At 36.9% G+C, this 21,349-nt stretch overlaps 3 protein-coding genes across 5 annotated transcripts in view; 1 reads left to right on the top strand and 2 right to left on the bottom strand.

Annotated features, from left to right (window-relative positions):
* The window catches only part of puf (ubiquitinyl hydrolase 1 puf), a 34,935-nt gene extending 29,831 nt beyond the window's left edge, over window positions 1-5,104 (bottom strand). Inside the window, exons 1-10 of the mRNA XM_076127138.1 lie at window positions 4,931-5,104; window positions 4,686-4,782; window positions 3,637-4,391; window positions 3,254-3,525; window positions 2,896-3,114; window positions 2,146-2,346; window positions 1,941-2,019; window positions 1,786-1,858; window positions 942-1,060; window positions 410-518 (exon numbers count right to left, since the gene is read on the bottom strand). Of these exons, the coding sequence (XP_075983253.1) occupies window positions 410-518; window positions 942-1,060; window positions 1,786-1,858; window positions 1,941-2,019; window positions 2,146-2,346; window positions 2,896-3,114; window positions 3,254-3,525; window positions 3,637-4,391; window positions 4,686-4,782; window positions 4,931-4,973 (1,967 nt within the window). The 5' untranslated portion in view covers window positions 4,974-5,104. The remainder of the gene's footprint in view (window positions 1-409; window positions 519-941; window positions 1,061-1,785; window positions 1,859-1,940; window positions 2,020-2,145; window positions 2,347-2,895; window positions 3,115-3,253; window positions 3,526-3,636; window positions 4,392-4,685; window positions 4,783-4,930) is intronic.
* A 297-nt stretch (window positions 5,105-5,401) lies between these two features.
* Alg12 (Alg12 alpha-1,6-mannosyltransferase) lies at window positions 5,402-13,884 on the top strand. The gene is made up of 8 exons (XM_076127015.1): window positions 5,402-5,604; window positions 5,678-5,810; window positions 5,949-6,122; window positions 6,516-6,669; window positions 6,974-7,118; window positions 7,467-7,693; window positions 10,862-11,002; window positions 11,369-13,884. Exons 1-8 carry the CDS (start codon window positions 5,479-5,481, stop codon window positions 12,660-12,662), a joined length of 2,394 nt encoding a protein of 797 aa, XP_075983130.1. The 5' UTR covers window positions 5,402-5,478; the 3' UTR covers window positions 12,663-13,884.
* Epp (Ecdysteroid phosphate phosphatase) overlaps window positions 13,876-21,349 on the bottom strand; it is a 21,698-nt gene continuing 14,224 nt past the window's right edge. For all 3 annotated transcript variants that reach the window (XM_076127016.1, XM_076127017.1, XM_076127018.1), the window contains 5 exons: window positions 20,726-20,883; window positions 20,057-20,223; window positions 18,409-18,547; window positions 17,711-17,820; window positions 13,876-17,493 (listed from right to left, as the gene is read on the bottom strand). In XM_076127016.1, the coding sequence (XP_075983131.1) occupies window positions 17,240-17,493; window positions 17,711-17,820; window positions 18,409-18,547; window positions 20,057-20,223; window positions 20,726-20,883 (828 nt within the window). In that variant the 3' untranslated portion in view covers window positions 13,876-17,239. The remainder of the gene's footprint in view (window positions 17,494-17,710; window positions 17,821-18,408; window positions 18,548-20,056; window positions 20,224-20,725; window positions 20,884-21,349) is intronic.

Genomic DNA, 21,349 nt, shown 5'->3' with positions numbered 1-21,349 from the left:
CATTGACGTTAGTATATACGTAGTTCACATGAAAACTGAGATTAAATTGTGCTACCAAAGAATGAAAGAATTTAAGCCTGTGCATGAAAGGGTAAAAATGTGTTATCTCAACGGAGGGCGAGGCTGGACATCCTCTTCAGTCCTCTTTTTTTAAAGACAATTACCGCACTAAGAATTGCTCTTATGACGTGGGGATTGCTCTTATGTCGTATTTTACAAATATACAAACAATGGACACAGGGTACAAGTAAAGGAAGTTTAACTAGCATAATATATAGATTCAAACTCTACTAAAAAAACATCTTTTCATTTCATTTTCATTTTTAAAACATCTAAATTTGATTATACCATATAATAAAATTTAGATGTTTTAAAAATAAATAATCGAAGGAAATACTTGAGTACTGACCTAGCTTCGACATTGTCACATAGTAGCTGGCAGTGTGCGGTGTCACTCCCGGACGACTCCTCCTCCACTTCGGACACCGACTCAGCTAGATCCGTCTTCAATTGTGTCGCTGCTCAACAATAAACAAGACTTAATACATCATATTCTGTTATGACGATTGAATTGAATATAAAAAAAAATTTAAAAAACGACTGCCCCTAAGGGCTTGGCCACAACGGTCCTTTAGGACGAGTTGTAAAGATCTACGACGCTGGTCTAAGAGTTGTGGCCTCCCTCTTATTCCAGTTTCAAAGGCAGGAGAATCTCCAAATAGATGATCTATTTTTTACGAACTAAAAAAATATTTCTCATTTTCAGCAGGAAAAATAATTGTGTTGAGATGAATATAAGATCCCCTTTAGCTTTTTTTGCAAACTTTAAATTAACGTAAAACTTTTCACTTACACAAAAATTACCTTAGACTACTAAATAAAGATTAATGAATGATAGTAATAAGTTAGAATGTGATGTGGTGTATGGACCATGCACTCACGGAAATGCTTGGGCTTGGCGGGCTTGTGGCGCTTCTTGTAGAACTTCTTCTTGCGCGGACGAAGCATCTCCTCCGCGCCGCTGCTGGCGCTGCCACTGCTGCCGGCACGCTTGTTGCGTCTTAACAATAAACAATTATGTTAGAGTATTATCACACCAATCGGTCGATCGTCGATGGATGCTATCGATCAACGGTAGAATGGATTAGTCGACGTCAATCGATAGTGTCTACCAAACCAATTACCGGTCGATTAAACAATCGATAGATCGTCGTACAATGTCATCGATCGACAATCGATAGATCGTCGTACAATGTCATCGATCGACAATCGATCAATGGTAGAATGGATAAGTCAACTTGAACGTCAATCATGCTGGTTGAGCTCCCCACGTTACCCTGTGTGTAAATAGTCGAACGTTATCCGTCGATTAATTAAAGCTATCACACTAATCGATCAACCTCGACCGATGTCGATCGATGACATCGAACGACGATCGATGGAGTGGTTAGACGACCAGTATTAGTCGATCAATGAAAGCTACTACACCAATCGACGTCGACGGATGTCGATTGATAACAATGATCCACAACACCCTTAGAAATACGTTTCATATAACATACAACAGAAATGATAGAATGAAAAATATATTTGAAACTATTCATCAGCCACAAGAGATTTTATAGGCACAAGAGATTTTATGGGCAGGGTTTTAAGAAGTTTCTGAAATCGTCACTTTTATATAAATGAACGGCCTCCTAACTGATAATTATATTGCATTAACATACCGTACATAAAATTACAGTTGAATCTAACTTAAAGAGCTGTATGAACAAAAGCACTTACTTTTGGCAAGATTTGAGTGTAGGACACTCCTTTTTAGTCAGTTCTTCTCCCTCTCGTAGCCATTCTTGTTCACCTGGCACATAAATAGATTTAATTACAATGCGTAACATAATAGATTCCTATGGTATTATAAGTAAGTATGTGGTTATATTCACCTGTCAATTCACGTTGATGCTTGCTCTGTTTGCGCGGAGTAGGGCCGGCCTCTTCGCCAGATGTGCTCAATTCCTCACACTATGTAAAAAATAAGATTAAGACGCCGATAAATTATAACAAAGTTGGACAACTAAGCGTAACTTTAGGCTATTAATTAACACGACATATTGTAATCAAAACATAACTTAACAAAAAATAGCTTACGGGATCATCATCAGAGTTAGTCTGGTCCATGCTGACGCTGGCTTCAGACGAGGAGTTGTGGTGCGGCTTGCAGGACGGCTGCGGCGGGCGGAGCGGCGGCTCGTCGGCCAGCGGCGGCGGCGTGCCCGCGCCCGCGCCCGCCCCGCCGCCTCCGCCGCGGGACCACATCGCACGCATCAGCGCCGACGCTAAGTACAGACTCTGGGAAACCAAATAAGTTCTTGCATGTTTTGTTTTTATGTTCTATAAGCTATAATATCTATATAGTCAGTTTACCCTCAAAGGTACAATAAAATATTCTATGATGAAATACTACTTTTAATATACTGTCATTTAAGTGTCTTTATTCCAGGCTGTTACTTAGAATTGTACGACATAAAATAATAACAATACTTTGCCTGATCCGGGAATCGAACCTCGGAATTCAGTGTATTGTAATTGTGTAGCATTTAAGTATTGACAAGATATATATTATTAAGTCAACTTATTGCAATCAAGGACAAATAATTGTATACCTGTATCAAACAAAAACACATCATTTATCAACTGGACTGGGTGGGTTTTCCTCATTGCAATCTAGATAACAATATTATAAGTTTTATGCTTTGCTCATATTATATCAAATGAAATATAAGTAAGTATTATTGCAATAAATATCACAAGGAAATTGCGCCAAGGACAGTCGTATCTTGAAAACAAAAGTCATTAACAGCTAAAAATCAACCAGCCAGCAAATAAAAAAAAGCTAACCTGTTCAGTGTGTTCCTTGGGTGGTAAAGCGCACAGTAGACTGTATAAATGTGCACAAGGTTTAGGAGCGAGGGCGCGGATGAAACCGGGCAGCAGGTCGTACACCTGGCGCCCGCAGTGCTTCAGCTGCGCCGCCGCCCAGATCAACAACACGTGGTCCGGCGTCACGCGCCCCTCTACAGCCAGGAACTTCAGGATCATATGAGATTGCTTTATCACCTGCACACACAGACCCGAAAAAAAACAAGAACCTTAGCAAATGTATTCTGAAAAAACCTTTGTACATAATTTTGGTACAGAAAATTCCAAATAAACAGTAAGCAGAGCAATTATTAAAGTCTTATGGTAAATCACTGACCTCCACATGAAGATTAGGTCCAAACAAATGTTCAATGATGTTGTTAAAAGTGAGCCAAGTGGCCAGTCTTTGTCCCGCCACCTCAGCGTCGGCGGCCGGTTCTCCCGCGCACAGTTCATTATGAGCTGCGATATGTGCGTTGATCTGCGCCACTCCCGCCAGGCGCATCGTCAGAGTACTACTGTTGAAGTACTTGAAAGCTAGCTGAAGACCATCGCCGTCGAACGCCAGTGGCGCGTCTAAAGGCTCCTTAGCTGCTCCCCACATAAAATCTATGGAAAACAATTTACAATTTGTTATATTTATACACCTCTCTGCAAAAACTGAAAATATTTATTCAATCAGATATATTACGATAAGAAATAGTCTCCAATTGGTCTTACCTGCCATAGATTTGACTGCTGGCACTCTAAGATCTTTATCCTCCAGACTGCACATGTACTTTAATATCTTGCTTCTCAATGGCATAAAGAGTTGTGCAACTGCCCTGAAGTTCAGCCATAGCTTGAGATTACCGACAGCTGCTACAATAGCATGTGCCATAGACAGTGGCAGTGTCGTTGGGGTGGCTTGTTCAAACACTGTTGTCATAGCACACACTCCTCCAAGCTTGCAGAACAGGCTGACATTTCTAAGCAAGTAAGCTGGTATCTCCGTATCATGAAGGTCACAGTATGTACTGAGGTTTGATATCTCTTGAGCAGACAAATCATCTAAGCGGCTCAGCGCTGAGTGTTTACATGCTAAGTACAGAGGGAAGTTCAGTAGGAACACTTTGGACACAATGTGCATGAGCTTTTCTTTTTGCTGCATGGACCATACTTCAGTGTCTTCAGTTGAAACAGTAGGTGTCTCAGCATTTTTGGGCTCTTCCGGGCTCTCAGGTGGAGGCTTAGGTGTCTCTGGTTCTGGTGGGGTCTCATTCTGTTCATTGTTCTTATCCTCAGTCGTGGTGGGACTTGCCACTTCAGGTTTTTGTTTTTCTTGTGCATTATCAGGTGATGGTGCTGTCTTAGCTGCTTCGATCAAATCATCCTTTAGCTGTTTCAGTTGACACACAGACAAACATAGTATGCTTTGCACTACAAGGTAGAATCTTTCAAAATTCTTCACATCCCGGTAACAACACATACATTGCCTAGAAGAATACACAAATTTACTAACATGTAAAATTCATTAATATACAATAGTTACAAGGAGGCAATACAATAGTCATTTTATACAAAGGTATAATACAACAGTTTAACTACATATAAACTTATATTCATGAATGAAACTAACAATTTAAGTGTGATCCATTGTATAATTTTGTAAACACTTACTACACAGGTGTATGAAAGATCTCAAACAAAGCAATGTATCTAGACTGTTGCACTTTTGGGAGTTATGTTAGAAAATATGACTGTGTACGGAAATATATTAAGTGTATTACCTTTGTGGCCAAGAAAGAATGTAGTTTAGCACTGTTTCTAGCTCCGATTGGCTTATTGTTGGATACTGGGACACATCGTCGGTTAGTCTGGATTCACCTAAAACCACGATCCGACAGTGTTATATTCGCTTATTATAACTAACATTGCATTGAACGATATCGTATTCTATAATGTTTATTTCGGAATAAAGAAAATACATAAAGAGAACAAATGGGCTGCTAAATTTCGAAACAATGTAACTTACAATTTACTAAAAGCTGTGAAAACTCCGAACAAACATCACACATTCTTATTGTTTTATGTCAAGATAGAGCGAAATATTATTGCAATATAATCGCACAGGTTATTTCATGTGAATTATTGATCATTATTGATATTTTTCGTATCAGAAAACGAATACTGCCATAAAATGTCACGGTATCCGTTCCACCATTGTTGACGATTGTTGTCAAAACTACGTTTTGTTGTCAATTCGATAATAAATTTTAATTATAATTTATTGCATATTTAAAGTCTCTCTGATTTAAATTAAATTGTATTTATACATTCAGTTTATAGCTCTTCGTAATGTATCAATTAATTTAAAACTATTGCTCTGTTATGTAGTAAAACTATTAATAAAACAAAAGTACAGAAACTGCACTCATAGTCGACTAAAGAATAAGTGATGCGATATTATTGTTTTGGCTCTTCTGTCAATAACACTTGACATTTGTCTAATCTGACATTTGTCGGCAGTTCAAGGAGAAGATATGGGTTGATTGGTTGTTATTGTGGCTTGTATCAAAAGAAATGGTCCAATTACTATATATCATCGCCAGCTTGCATGTCTTGCTATGCCCGTTTACGAAAGTAGAAGAGAGTTTTAATATTCAAGCCACTCATGACATTTTGTATCTACGACATAACCTATCACAGGTGTCTACAAAATCTAATTTTGGATTCATAAGTCGCTTACTATAGCGATCTATTCATTACTATCTTTTTCCAGTATGATCATAACGAGTTCCCGGGAGTTGTGCCGCGCACTTTTGTTGGGCCGCTCGTAATATCGGCACTATCTGTTCCTGTAGTGTCAATATTACATCTTATTGGAATCAACAAGTTTTGGATGCAATATGTAGGTTAGTAATTACGGACAATAAGTTTTGACAAAAACTACCTCGTATATTTTTGAGTTTAAAGAATTGTGCCATCATTTAAAACATAATTTTGTTTTCAAAACAATGAATACTGAGCTAAATCTTTGTTTTCTTTTCTAGTTCGTCTAACACTCGCGTTATCAGTAATAGGATCATGGAGCCGCTTGAGAAGTGCGCTGCAGAAGCAGTTCGGCAACACATTTGCCTGGTGGTTCACACTAATCACAGTGACACAGTACCACTTCATGTTTTATATGAGTCGGCCATTACCTAATATTATGGTACTACCCTTGGGTGAGTAGCAAACTGTGACTATGATTTTCTGGATTTTTATATGTTCCTTTGTACCCACAAAGGAACCTAAAAAGATTTGATGATAATAGTATAATAATTAAAGAGGTAAATTGTTTTGAGGATACTGTAAGTGTAGTTTATAGATTGACAACATTTATCCTTTACTATTAATAGTGTCTGATTACCTAGTCGTAACATCAAGTTATATTTAATTTTATTTGCTTTATATTTCATCAGTATCTTTTATAAATAAAAATCTGTCTACAATCTAACAATCTTTCTATGATTTTTACAAGCTCTTGCCCCATTCTCATCCATATATCTTGTCACACAGGACCGCCAGCTAATATAATTATTTAATCATTTATTGATTAGTAATTTTTTATTTTCCAGTGCTCCTAGCATTTGAAGGTTGGTTGTCAGGCAAACACAAGCAGTTTATTATATCAGCAGGGGCTTCAATAATAATATTCAGAGCAGAACTGGCCATGTTATTTGGTTTGTTCCTCATCATTGACTTGTATTTCAAGAAGATTGATTTTAAAACGTAAGTACAAATCAATTATACATGTTTCAAATACTTTTGGACCTTAATATGCCAAAAACGATTAACTTTAGACTGACTAATAATACAAATTTCTGGTGTTGCCAAAGAAGTTATTATACATGATATAATGGTGTGTGCACACTGTTAATTAAATCCTGAAAAAAATAATTCATTTTAGATATCTGAAAATGTCTATGATGAACTACATAAGTCAAAATAAAAATGATCTCGTACTAAAACCCTCTAACTTGTCTAGTCTTTTTTAGACAAGCAATCTAGTAACAATTTTTTTTTTCTGTTGCAGATTATTCAAAATAGCAATACCAGCTGGAATTGGTTTAGTTGCACTGACAGTGGCAGTAGACTCACTGTTCTGGGGTCGGCTGCTGTGGCCCGAGGCTGAGGTGTTCTGGTACAACACCATCTTGAACAAGAGCTCTGACTGGGGTGTATCCTTTATCAAATAATTTTAACTTATTTTTATGATAAACTGTTAGATTAGAATTCAGTTCTATCTTTTGACGTATATTACTGTCAAGTTGATATGTAGCAGTGATGATATGTGGAAAGGCCAGTAATGTTGGTAAAACTGGCCTGAAAAAATTGATAACACAGTTTACTATATTTTTTTTATTTTCGTGTCTATCTTTGACTATGGACCAACAACTTTTACTGCAATTCATCGAAAAGACGAATTTTAAATCTCAAAATTTGTATACTGTGTGTAACAGCAACAACTGTACACGAAAAGTATATAATTATATTATTATAAAGTAATCTCCTTAACAGCTTTACAGACATCTCCATTCCTCTGGTACATCTACTCAGCGTTACCTCGCGGCCTCGGCCCGAGTTTAGTCCTTATCCCAGTGGGACTGTTCCTAGACAAGCGAATGATCCAATACGCGGCCCCCGCCTTCGTGTACATACTGCTCTACTCGTTCCTACCACACAAAGAACTTAGGTTTATTATATACGTATTCCCTTTGCTCAACATGGCGTCAGCCGCGGCTTGCTCCTATATGTAAGTATGAGAAATAAGAATAATGTGAAGTTATTTAAAAATTATTCCTCAGGGATTTGTGGTCACTACCCCATGTGGCCCGGACTAATAGATGATTATTCTTAATAGTAGTCCGGAGTTAGGCAACGTGCCCATGACAATAGGCTCGCCTCCTATTACACGGGACTAACATTGTTAACCCTTTGACCGCCATAGTCGGCTATACGCTCACGACGCTATATTTTTCTCGACATTTGCCGACGAAAGCGTCGTGAGCACTTTCTGATTTGTCGAGTATAGCCGACCGTGGCGGTCAATGGGTTAATGGTGAAATGCGTGTTGTATTTCATACAACACTGCCTTTTTCTTATGTATGTTTAATGGTCCAGTCCAACTTAACCCAGATTTTGCCTGATGTTTTGACGCAAATTGCGCCGACCTAAATGCCAGTCTAATAATAGTTATGCAACGCAAAACAATGGAGAATGTTAACAAATTTTGATTTTTAGCACTCCTTATTCTTTGTTAAAAATAAAAAATACTAGTGAAAGAATTACTTCGATATCTCAATTAGTTTCCGATTTATAAGCAAAACAAGTTGTAACCGCACGACGCTTGCTCTCGGGGACGGTGTGACGTCACTCTACACTACGCTCAGTCTGGCTCACACAGTCCGCTTGGGGTCGCGCGCTCGGTGCGTTGAAATTATACCTAAATACTTTTAAAAATGTTCAATTCAAATACTAGGAAATCATATGTTGTGCCTAAATGTAATTAAATTTTATGTAGGTAAGTATATAAGCAATAATAATTAACTTTATCTTATAATGAAACAATTTCTAACCGAATGATCGCGAATTTATTGATTTTACAGTGGCAGGGAAAATGTAAAATCAATAAGTACGTGATTATTTCGATTAAAAATTGTTTCTTTATAATATGCGTGATCGTGAATATCTAACTTAGCTGACTCGCGCAACTTCGCTTGCGTCACATAAGAGAGAATGGGTCAAAATTTTCCCCGTTTTTGTAACATTTTTTATTGGTACTCTGCTCCTATTGGTTGTAGCGTAATGATATATAGCCTATAGGCTTCCTCGATAAATGGACTATCTAACAGTGAAAGTTTTTTTTAATTGGACCAATAGTTCCTGAGATTAGCACGTTCAAACAAACAAATTTTTCAGCTTTCTAATATTCTAGTATAGATATTACAAATAGTCATCTATACTAATCTATACTAATATTATAAAGCTGAAGAGTTTGTTTGTTTGTTTGTTTGTTTGTTTGAACGCGCTAATCTCAGGATCTACTGATCCGATTTGAAAAATTATTTCAGTGTTACATAGACCATTTATCGAGGAAGGTTATAGGCTATATAATATCACGCTACGGCCATCGGGAGCGGAGTAGCAACCAAAGATGTTACAAAAACGGGGAAAATTATGACCCTGCATTCTCTCTTATGTGACGCATCACGCAAGCGAAGTTGCGCGGGTCGGCTAGTTAAGTATAATATACTAGAGGCTGCCCGCGACTTCGTCTCCATGGAAACCCTTCCCGTGTAAATCCCGATCCCTCGGGAACTCTGGGATAAAAAGTAGCCTATGTGTTATTCTGGGCCTTCAGCTACCTATATACCAAATATCATTGTAATCGGTTCAGTCACATTTGCGTGAAAGAGTAACAAACATCCATACATACATACAAACATCCATACATACGTACATATATATATGTACATACATACCTATATACATACATTAAATATTGAATTAAATATTATATATTGCTGGACAACTCACACACGGTCATTTGATCCCAAACTAAGCAGAGCTTGTACAATGGTAACCAAATAACTGATAAACATACTCATATACTTCTCAATATATAGATAAATTGACAATATAGATAAATTGACAACCAGAACAGATACTCGTGCTTATCACACAAAGATTTGTCCCGGATGGGATTCAAAACCTCCACACGCGGCGCTACGGTTATTGCGGCGAGGTGACCGCTTAAACCACTGCGCCAAACGTACGGAGTAAATAGTACAAATAAATAAATAGTACATACATACATGCATACATTCTCACAAACTTTCGCATTTATAATAATAAAAAGGATTTCGGAGGCAACAAAATCTCTATTTGTTGATAAATAATGCGCAACCATTATTTTCATCTATTTTAGGTAGATTATCCGATTGCCCTTTTTCAAATCCTTCATCCACTTTATTAATTGAATAATATTTACTATTACTACACTAAAAATGTAATAAGCGGACGCAAACACAACAAAATACTGCGCAAGTTATTACACCAACAACAACGACTGGCAACTTAATACTAAGGCCCAGCGCAGACAGACCGGAATAATCCTCGCGCGGTCTCGAGCATTTTCTTTACGGCTCGCGGATGCTCGAGCATGCTCGCGACTGCTCGAGCCTGCGCGAGGAAAACTTTCTAGGTTACCATTCTTCATTAAACAGGCCAGTTTTCGTGAAAATTCGTCAACAATGGTAGACTGGGCCATGATTATAATTGCTCTTTTGACTGAAGAAGAATAAAAATGACGTTCTCTCTCTTTAAACTCAGTAACAACATTGAAATTTTTCGTACGATGCTCGCGCGTCCTCGAGTATGCGCGGGGATACCCGCGCATCCTCGAGGACGCGCGAGCATTTTTTGTCAGGTTCAAGCAATTATGCACTTTATTTCAATTAATTTAAAGTTGATTTTCAAGTGCGTTAAAAACTCCTCTCCGCTGCGCTCCTCTTGGTCTGCGCTGACCCTAAGCGGGACGCGGCCCGAGCGGCGCAAGTGTAGTATGACGTCACAACCACTCACGCGGCCGTTAGCGGGACTCAATATTTTTCGAAACTTTGAATGCTTATAAAATCAAAACTATTCGGTATTTTTGACTGAAACAAAAACTAGTTTATATGTATACACACAGGCTATACTGTGTCACAAATTTAAAGTGATTTGGCATACCTAGTAACATTCTCCATTTAAAATTACTAGTATTGTGGGCTTTCTTGAACTTTTACGATTGGTTAATTTATCTAGCGTAGCCCAAATACTTGTAATAAGTGTCATTCTTAGGTATAGAGCTACAATGAGAATGAAGAATATTAGTTGTAATATAAGTAATTATTAATGTGGTTTTTATTGTCTTTTCCAGATATATAAGAAGAACGAAAGCTCCTATTTTTGAATTACTTTTTTGGGGAACAATCGTCATAATCATTGGTAATATTATCATATCAGTAGCATTTACTTTGGTAGCTATGACAAACTACCCGGGTGGAGTAGCTATTACTAGGTGAGTTTGAGATTTTGTTCTATATTTAAATTATACAAAATTTATTATCCATTGAAACCAGGACCACACAATTTACTTTAGGATAAAACATAATACGTCAGTAGCCTGGATAACTAGCAACTCCGAACATTGTTTTATTACGACCGGATTCTATTGATATGCTTAACGAGTAGAATTGACTGTGACGTCGCACTCCGGCGGCGTTACACCACGTAACTCGACTTGTGTATACATCTGTTGCCACTTTTTGTATCAGGTACAATAGCAGGCACTTATCTATAAGTTGTGGAACAGGCCCTTAAAGTATAAAAATTACAATCGTCGTCGATTTTCATCTATAAAAATTTATGTATTTCGTATTTTCAGGTTCCACAAACTATTGAAAAACGAACCATACGTCCATCTACATATCTGTAATTTAGCAGCGCAGACCGGTGTTACAAGATACACGCAGATCCATGACCAGTGGATGTACAGTAAAAACGAGTCTTTATTACCCGAACAGCTGCAAGAGTACACACACCTCCTTATAGAGGCTAAGAGCAAATATTCAGCGAAACTGAAATACTTTTCACAAACACATGCGATTTTAGATAGCATAGAATCTTTTTCTCAAGTTGCTATGAACTATAAACTAATGCCACCTGTTAGGATTAAGACAAAACCAGCGATCTTTATTCTAGAAAGGAACGATTTCCGTCAACATCCACATGGACATAATATCAAATTTACTCAGACTATACCTAAATTCGAATCTGAGGAATTAGCTGAAATAAGTGGAGAGGAAATCCTTAATGTTGTTGACTATGGTAGTATCAAAGAAAATATATCTGAGGAAACTGAAACGACTGTAACTGAAACACCTGTAGAAACAGTAGAGGAAAAGATTGAAGAAATTACTGAAACCCAAGTAGAGGAGACCAAAATATTTGAAGAACCAGTTAAAGAGGAAACGAAACCAGACAATGTTGATGATAATGATATGGATGATGATGACAAAAGTGAGGTAATTGTAAGCAAAAAAGACAAAACGGTGTTAGCTAAAGAAGAAATCTTAGAACCAAAAGAAGTAGAAAAAGACCCAATAGTTACAGAATCCAAAGAAAACATAACAACAGGTCCAAAGTTACAGAAAGCTAAGAAAGCTATAGATGACTTAAAAACGCTGCGACAAGAACGAAAGAAAAAGGCTATAGAGAAAATAAAGTTGGAAACTCGAAAAGAAGTTGTTGCGTCTGCCAAAGAGAAATTAAAAGAAATAATGAAACGTCATAAACATATTGATGATGAACTTAAAGACAGTATCATATCTGATGTCGCTCAAGAGTTGGAAGAAAAAGATGGTAGAGGAGACATACCTGAAGCAGAATTAATACACGAACAGAAAGAGGAAATAACACAAACAGATGATGCGAAAAGCGAAAGTAAAGAAACAACTACGTCATCAGAAAACTTAATAAACATACCTGAAGCGGCAAATCTTACGAACGAAAACGTAGATTCTATTGTAGAAGAAGTGATAGTTAGATTGTTAGATAGAAAAATATACGACGATAAGACGAAGCCGGAAGACATCAGAATGGAAGACAGACTTATGATACAGAGAATAGTTGAAGAAGTTTTATCTGAGAAGATGAATTACACGAATGTTGACAAGTAATTGTGTGATGTTGATGTTATACATATCTATTGGTCCTGTTTTGTTTGAATTTGATCTCGTGTTAAGTGTAGATGTAGCTAGAATTGGGCTTGTGAGGAATTCTTATAGGTGAGTCTTTTCGATAATCATATTTTCGAAGAAACTTTAAGGAAGCGCTAATGCATAGAAATCCAAGTAACTTTTTCCATATGTAAATAATCAATAGTGAAGTTTACCCTAAGAGGCTCTGACAATATCTGTGAAACATGCTGGCAAGTTACATAACTTTTTTCATTTTTAATGGCCAGTACCTTCATCAAAAGTAACAGCCAAATTTACTTTACACTATACTTTGGTTGTTACTTTTCATTAAGAAACTGGCCGTAAATAATTGATAGTGAGTGTAGTTTACTCTAAGAGGCTCTTGCATAATATATGAGGAACACATTGATAATTTTAAGTGCCAAAAATCTTGAAACTTAAATCTAAAGTTTAGTTAAGTAGAGCATTACTTACTCACAAGTTCCCGATGATCCTACATCATTGTTAAAAGTGTGGTTTAACCAAGTGTGCCAACTATGATGGATGTTTTGTGAACATGTTGTGCCTTCGAAGCCTTAATTCATTAAGTAATGGGTAATGACTAGCATTTTCTATTATTTTCGGCTTATGTGATTATGTTCTGCATTTCTTAACCGTATTGTTGATCAAATTGTCCCAATTTTTCTAGTCAGACATAGGTGTTATTGTAAGTACATTAAAGGAAAATGTTGTAAATAACAGCATACCGTCGTTGTCAGATAAATATCTGCTATGTGTAAGGAGTATTAAATGACGGATATGTTCTTCTGAATAAAAATGTGTTGGTAAGCGCAAAATTCAAGAACGGCTCAACCAATAACAATACTTAATGTTTTTAAAAAATCGTTGTAATACACACGGGAAAGTTTTAAATGGGGAGAGAAAATACTAAAAAATTAGTAAGAAAAACGAAAATTCGTGAGCTGAGCTGCGCGGGTGAGCGAGTGTTGAATAAAAACAATTATCCTGTCCAACTGAGTAGTGGTTTTCGGTGATCACCGTTCACCGTAAAAAACTTAGTAACATATGATTTTTTATTATTAGCAAGTTGGGTTAGTAAATTCGCATAACAGTTATATCTCGGTAAAGTTCAGATATTAATTTGACAACGACTGCAACTTAACAGATTGTAAAGAAAAATAAAATATACCAATATCATTCATATAGTGTTTTATTTTACCCAGTTGGTAATAGGTACAAATATTTATAATTAACATTAATACGAGTGTGATGAACATACATCTAATCAGTCTAATAAGGCATACAAAGAAATAAGTTCACTAATATACACAGGTACCGACGAAGTACATACATGTACAACAGCTAATGACAACTGTAGGGTAAAATGAGGTTTACTATACACATACTCGGTTTGACATCAACCTAGCCGGGCGGCAAAACCGAATATTTCCCGATGAACGCGATTGGCACAAGCCGAACGAGTGTCGAGTCGGTTTTGTTGTTCAATAAATATTGCCCAACCGAATGTGTGTAGCAAGCCTTACCCACAGTTTCTGTACTGCTTAGATATATAATATTCGTAGCATAACTACTAAAAGTTCAATATGATAATAATATGTACTACTCGATCACAAGACTTGCTTACATTACTGACTACATGATATTTTTATAAGCAAACCTAAAGATGGTGCCAGCCAGTGTTAGGGCTGAATAACTTAGTAATTAGCTATGAATACAAAAGCACATCAAAATTGGTGTTAGTTTCACAAATTCACACAACACAACGAAGAAACATTTCGTACTAGTGTAATATGTATCTTGTTATTCATTCATGTGGTCGAGTAGTACATAATAATTTATTTTACACCTTTGTCTCGTAACGATGTCGATGAAAGCGCTACGTTGCAGTGTTAACAAGTATAATAATATTATTATTATTATTGTTCGTCTATAATCGTACACTCTTACATAGAAACGAGTACACGTATACTTTATTGGCCACGCCCCGCGCTTTCAATATCCTCATACAAGTTAAACCTATTATTTTATACAAGACAATAATGATTTACCGTCTTATTCATAAACACACTATAAACCTATTTTAGTTAAAAAGCCACTATAATATGTTTTCTATCTTTCATTTCGCTAAGGAGTGAAAGAAACAAAACACTTTATAAGCCTTTCATAACTTCATATATTTTTATGAATAAGAGGGTTAATGTTCAAGCACTGACTAGAGTTAAATACTGTATAAACATATCACTCATATCAGTGTATTAGTTATTTTATTGTTATGAAACACATCGACTGTAGCACTTACATCTATGTCAAGGTATACGCAACATATAAAATAGTTTGAAGATAGACTTTATATAGATATAGCTTTGTTAGGAACCAGAAGTATAAAATGCGATTTTTAATATTACATGATTATACACTTATTACACGATATTTTTATTTTTACGACTATTAGGGCCGATTCACACACATCAGTAAAGTCAGTTTCGGCTTAGTCCCGTCAGAATGTTAATAATTCTCTCATGTAATTATTTTCTATGAACGTATGTTTATCAGTGATGACACAAGTAAGAAGAAGAAGTGACAATGCCAACGCCAGCGATCACTGATGAAGGAGATGCACTGTACATGTGCTAATTGAAGTAAGCTAAGTCGGACTTGTTTGTTTGTCGTATGGTTAGTGGTCAACCTAGTGTCAAAGTTGTTCAAGCCGCCCGGAAGCCCTTTGACGTGGCTTAACGACTGTTATCTTAGTAGACAACAACCGGGACCGACTTTTAATGTGCCCTCCGAAGCACGGAGACGCCCAGTTCAAATACCACTATGCGGTCACCCATCTATGGAATGACCGCGCCAATAGTTGCTTAACCCACAGATCGTTTACCGACCGGTGAACGCAACTGGCTATGGGCGCCTCTAAGTCGGACTGTAACTTCACTGATATGTGTAAATTGGCCTATGTAAGATGTTCGGAATGTCAAAAACTATGTAAAGTTTACAGCGAAACTAGCACTCGGAGAAGCTTGATTTATTATAAGTACAAACGTAATCTTTATTAAAAGTATATAGAACCTGAATTAAAAGCATTTTAATTACACACGGTAATGATTCACAATTTTATAAGCAACGTCTTAGTTGAACTTTATGTTGATCGCAACGGATTGAATACAACATAGGACTTGTACGCTATGTACAGATGAAACAGCTATTTATGATGAGGCACAGTCGGCACACTCATAAGTAGTCACTTGTAATTAAACACCAAACAATCACTCATTGGCACGAATATTAACCCAGTTTTAAGTCAAGCATACGAATAGGGAACAAAGCAAAATTGCCCTCAGCTCTCAGCATACGATATTTGTCTTCAAGTTTTAATGATACATACTTATATCGAAATATTATAATAAATGGTACGAGAAAGTTATCCAAAGCATTGCATATTTTGTTGATTACACTGTCGAAGATTGCAACGTTTATAAAACAAGTGATTAATCATGGGTGCACCTTTAAAAGTCAACGCATACTTTAACGATTTATTACCAACTAGATAGTAAAGTATTGGAATATGCACTTTATACTGTGTCACATAAAGTACAATCTTTATATTCGACACAAAGAATAAGCACCCAACGCAAACGGCTGTTATTGAGAGACTTTGTATTGTATATTCTTTACAATTTTCTAGTCTAGTTGTATTTCAGTAGCCACTGTATGCGTTGATCTAATAATAGCAAAACGAATAGCAGTAAATACCTAACAGATATACTAAACTTACACTAATACTTGCGAAGTATATCACAACACTTAGGACCCGTTTCAACATGTCTATACAAAGATAATAATAATATTGAAGCCATCGGAACAATGTTTTGTGATACAAATAACTTCCATTGTTTCATAGTCTAAACGAATTATGTAACTTCGATAAAGGACACATACTTATGTTTTAGTAATATTACATGTGCCCTTTTCGAAATAACGTGTTCAATTATTGAACTAACATATTTTGTTTCACATATTTGTATTTTAATGTGAATTACTTGTGTCCTTTTTTACATACATAAAATCACGCCTTTTTCACATAAGGACACGGCAGAGATAATGTGTTATTAAGAGATTATTCAGTTTTAAGTACTTTAATTGTTATGTGAATTAGCAATATCTTTATGTGGTTCAGTAATTATAGTATGCAACCCAAATCAGTTGATTCTAAAACAGACAGTTAATCTGTTTTCTATTTGTTTTCAAAGTGCATAATCCATTAGGCAAAACATCGTTCCAAGAGGCTAAACGGACATTAGAAACGGGTATATTGGCAAACCAAGCGTCACTTAAGAATACAACAACACTTGTATCGCCGCAGTACTTAATACCTTAGGCATAATTTCTTCCTACGCTAACATCAGTCGCATACATCAATACAACTTATGAGTTCACACAAAGTTCTATGGGAAAGAACACCGCGGTAGATATTTCTATACCGACGGTTCTCATGTAATGTACGCGACCAATTTAGCGTAGCAAGAAACAAAGCCTTAGTCTTCAGTTTTAGCCAGCCATCTCCAATCGTATCGTCCTGAGCTAGAGTTGATGGAAGGAGGGCAAGGGGGGCATACTACCTGCCACGGCTTGTCCTTCATAGCAGCCAAGGCGCAGTACGGTACTCGAAGTAGGTTGGGATGGATCTTGTAAGGGGGATAGTCTTTGCGTTGCGGCTCGTTGAGGCGCTTCAATGCGATTGCCATGATGTCTAGTGTGGCTGCGTGGCCGATGAAGATTATGTTGCCGCCTGTAAAATAAAAGGCGTTATGTCAGTCAAATTTGTTTAAAAAGCCTGGACCTTTAATTAAATTTCAGTTAATTAAAAAATAAATGTATAACTAATAAAGAAATTAACTGTAACGTCAAAACTCTTTAGTAAGTTTCCAGTCTTTAGGTGAAACGAAACAAGCGTAAGTGACAAACTTTCGCATCTACAACACTTATCAGCATAGAAATATTATTACCTTCTTTCTCAGTCTCATTGACGGCAGACTGTACAACTAACTCTCCTCTCTTGTAATACTCTTCTAAAGACTCCGGCGTGTTAATGTCAAGGTCGCTGTATGGCCGGTACCTGTAAATAAGAGCAAAACATCAGTCATGTATATGAAAACATCTTAAAGCAAGACAGAATTGCTTATCTGTCTAATTATTGCTAAGTATATTTGGAATTATGAACCCAACTCATATACGGTATCACGCAATATTTTTAACCTAAAACGAGGAAAGTAACAATTACAAAACCCTCAACACGACCGAGTTAAACTGAATGTTAGTACTAAGCATAAGAGGTTTTTGAACAGCTATAAAACGGTGGTGGGGAAACTACTTAACTACATTGCTCAGCATCAGAAAAGGCAAGCTTAGCAGTGAACTGGTAGTTAAATGTTATCTATACTAATATTATAAAGCTGAAGAGTTTGTTTGTTTGTTTGATTGATTGAACGCGCTAATCTCAGGAACTACTGGTCCGATTTGAAAAATTTGTTCAGTGTTAGATAGCCCATTTATTGAGAAAGGCTGTAGGCTATATATCATCACGCTACGACCAATAGGAGCAGAGTACCAGTGAAAAATGTTACAAAAACGGGAAAATTTTGACCCATTCTCTCTTATGAGACGCAAGCGAAGTTGCGCGGGTCAGCTAGTTACTAATACTTACTCAAGATCGACATTCAAGCCAGCCTTGTAGAGCTCGATGGGCGTCATGAACGGCGCCATGCCCTTAGCCAAGTGCCACATCTTGTACTCGAACAGACCTGGCTCCACCTTGATCTTGATTGAAGGGTCCGCTTGCAGTCCTGAAATTATAAATAGAGTCTCATATATAAGAACTATAGAAATAGACGTAATGCGTGTTGCTTGTCAAAACTTGAAAATTTTAGTTTTAACTTTTAGGGAAGCTAATTAATTTGAACTTTAAATAAATTCTACCGAAAGATCTTTGGAGTATGATAAGTTTTTTTGCGATCGTGAGTTTCCGATTCTCTTTACGGTACTGGTGCGTTGTTTTAATAAGTTGTTCTTGTGAACCTGAATATTTATGATGCTGCGCTTGATATTTAGCCAGGGAACTTTTTTACTTTAACCGTAGTTATAGCATTGATCAGAATTCTTAACATAAGTTCTTCGTAAAATATGCTACGCTATAGGTACAACCGCAATTTAAATGGCCTAATTATTTTTAAGAAATATCTTATCAACATACCTGCGTACCTGCTACGAGACTTAAAGAGAATAAAATTTACCTAAAATTACTTCTACTTAATTTCACCAGTAGTTGCTAAACTCACGACCTATTGACAGTTACTGATAGCTTATCTATTGGAAAAAAAAAGTTTTTACTGTGTTTCCTTTCCTCATAAAAAATCTACAGATAACATAATTACCTACAGACAATGTATCTTAATTGAACCTTGACAGAGAAATCTTTACATGACTTGAGGATAAAATGTATTTAAACGTAAAATTAAAAATAAATTTGTTATACTCAGACGAAATAAAAGATAAGACGTTTTATTTTAAAATTACACGTAACTTTTAGTTCGGAGAAAAAGTCTTATTGTAGTATATATGAACTTGTAATAAAATCTTTTCTCTACACAAAAAAGCTCGATATTTGGGCTCCTCACGAGCTCACTGAAAGAAACCTAATGAACCGTGTAGTCTAATACTAATACTAATCAACTGAGTATTTGTGATTCTTGAAGCCAAAGAGATTTTATTACAAGTTCATACATTCTATAATGCGAAAAGACTTTTTCCCCGACCTAATATTCGCCATTCGGTAAATTAAAAATAACTTTTATTTGTGATGCACACAAAACCACATCTGACCACCATTTAAAATATCAACCTATCTGCTACGTATCTATTTAGCGACATGAATATAAGTGTAATAGTAAACTTCCTAACCACAAATTAACAATACAGTTGTGCTCACCGGTCGGTAAACGATCTGTGGGTTAAGCAACGGTCATTCTATAGATGGGCGACCGCATAATGGTATTTGAATTGAGCGTCTCCGTGCTTCGGAAGGCACGTAAACAGTCGGTCCCGGTTGTTGTCAATTAAGATAACAGTCGTTAAGCCATGTCCAAGGCCTTTCGGGCGGCTTAACAACTTTGACACTAGGTTGACCGCTAACCGACGGATAATAGTCAAGGATTGGATAACTATAATGTACTGTAATGGTCTCTGCCGTCAATTTTCGTGGATACCGTTTGGAACACTTGCCGTCGACTATGCACGGTGATTGGCGGTGTAGATAGATAGATAGGTAGATAGATAGATAGATAGATTAATAATACCTTGTAACAAAGCATGTGCGGTCTCGACGCAGCGGTAGGCAGCGGACGCGTACACGTGGTGCACCTTGACGCCGGCGAGCCGCAGCCCCTCGCCCACCAGCTGCGCCTGCAGCTGACCCACGCGGGTCAGGGGCGTGTCCTTCGCGTACGAGTCCTTGCCGCCCGCTCTGTCGTACAAATTAAACACAAATTTTAAAGGCACCATGAAGTTCGTTCTAGTTGATTTATAGAGCTTTCAACTAAGGAAAGGTTCATATTTGACGGAACATACGTCGCGTATTCGTCGCGCAACGCCAGAACAGACTAATGTATAGAAAAACCCTCGACAGTTCACAATCAACCGATGATGCGACGGTGCGAAGCCCATACAAATTAAGTTACGCCCGACGCATCTTCCGTCAGATATGAACGTTCCTTAAGGCAGTTCTATTGGAGGGGACGCGAAAGAAATACTTTGCACAAGGTAACTTTTATATAAGAGTTTTTGTGACACCAGTCTCATAGTTCATCGATATTGATATTTACACTGTGTATTAACTTCTAGTTGAGAATTGAGATGTATAGTGATATTATTGTATAAGGCCAGTGTTTATTCAGAAACATATTTGAGCGGCTTCAGTGACACTAAGTTGTAGGCTAAAGAAAAAAGATATAGAAAAAAAATCGTACCTTTCACCAAGCTTGAGGGGTAAGTTAAGGTCCTTCCTGACGTAGGTGCCGTTTTCGTCAAAGCAGAACGGCACCCACTGTCCGTACGTGAGGTCCACTCGCTCGCCGTGACGCATCGCGAACACCCAGCGGCGACCCTTCTCTTCACTCGACTTAGCCTAAGTACAACACATCAAAAAAGTGATCAGCCATCATCAGAACGTAGATTGTTTCTTTCAAAATCTATTGCTAAGTTTAGATAGTTCGACTACATAAGTAAGCTGACAATGCCAAAATGTGTCAATATTTGTGCAATATGCAATTTTTAACAAACTGTTTTTTTAGAGTTAGCTTTCGTTACATGCTTTTGAGTTACAAAGTTGTATTTAACAAATTTATTGCCAGTAAAAGCCTTTTTTTTCAGAGAATTTGTTTACAAAGTAAATGGACAGACATGAGACAGCGTTAAATATTGATAACAACAATTAATTCTGCGCTCATTATTTTTAAGTCGCTCCCAATTAAGCAGCTGCCGTATGATCTTAGACACCCAGTATCATTCACAACAACAATAAATACTAATGAATTACTAATTTAATGCATAACTTGCGCGTAATGACGCTGATTGACACTCACTACTCAATA

The sequence above is a fragment of the Anticarsia gemmatalis genome, chromosome 19 (genome assembly GCF_050436995.1).
Source record: "Anticarsia gemmatalis isolate Benzon Research Colony breed Stoneville strain chromosome 19, ilAntGemm2 primary, whole genome shotgun sequence".
Taxonomy (NCBI): Eukaryota; Metazoa; Arthropoda; class Insecta; order Lepidoptera; family Erebidae; genus Anticarsia; species Anticarsia gemmatalis.
This window is presented reverse-complemented; position numbering and strand designations above follow the sequence as displayed.

Bases quoted from the DNA above. Each gene is read 5' to 3' on its own strand.
- Alg12 (XM_076127015.1), top strand. From the start codon at position 5,479: ATGGTCCAATTACTATATATCATCGCCAGCTTGCATGTCTTGCTATGC. The intron at 7,119-7,466 runs GTATCCTTTATC...ACAGCTTTACAG, and splicing joins ACAAGAGCTCTGACTGGGGT to ACATCTCCATTCCTCTGGTA. The intron at 11,003-11,368 runs GTGAGTTTGAGA...TCGTATTTTCAG, and splicing joins GGTGGAGTAGCTATTACTAG to GTTCCACAAACTATTGAAAA.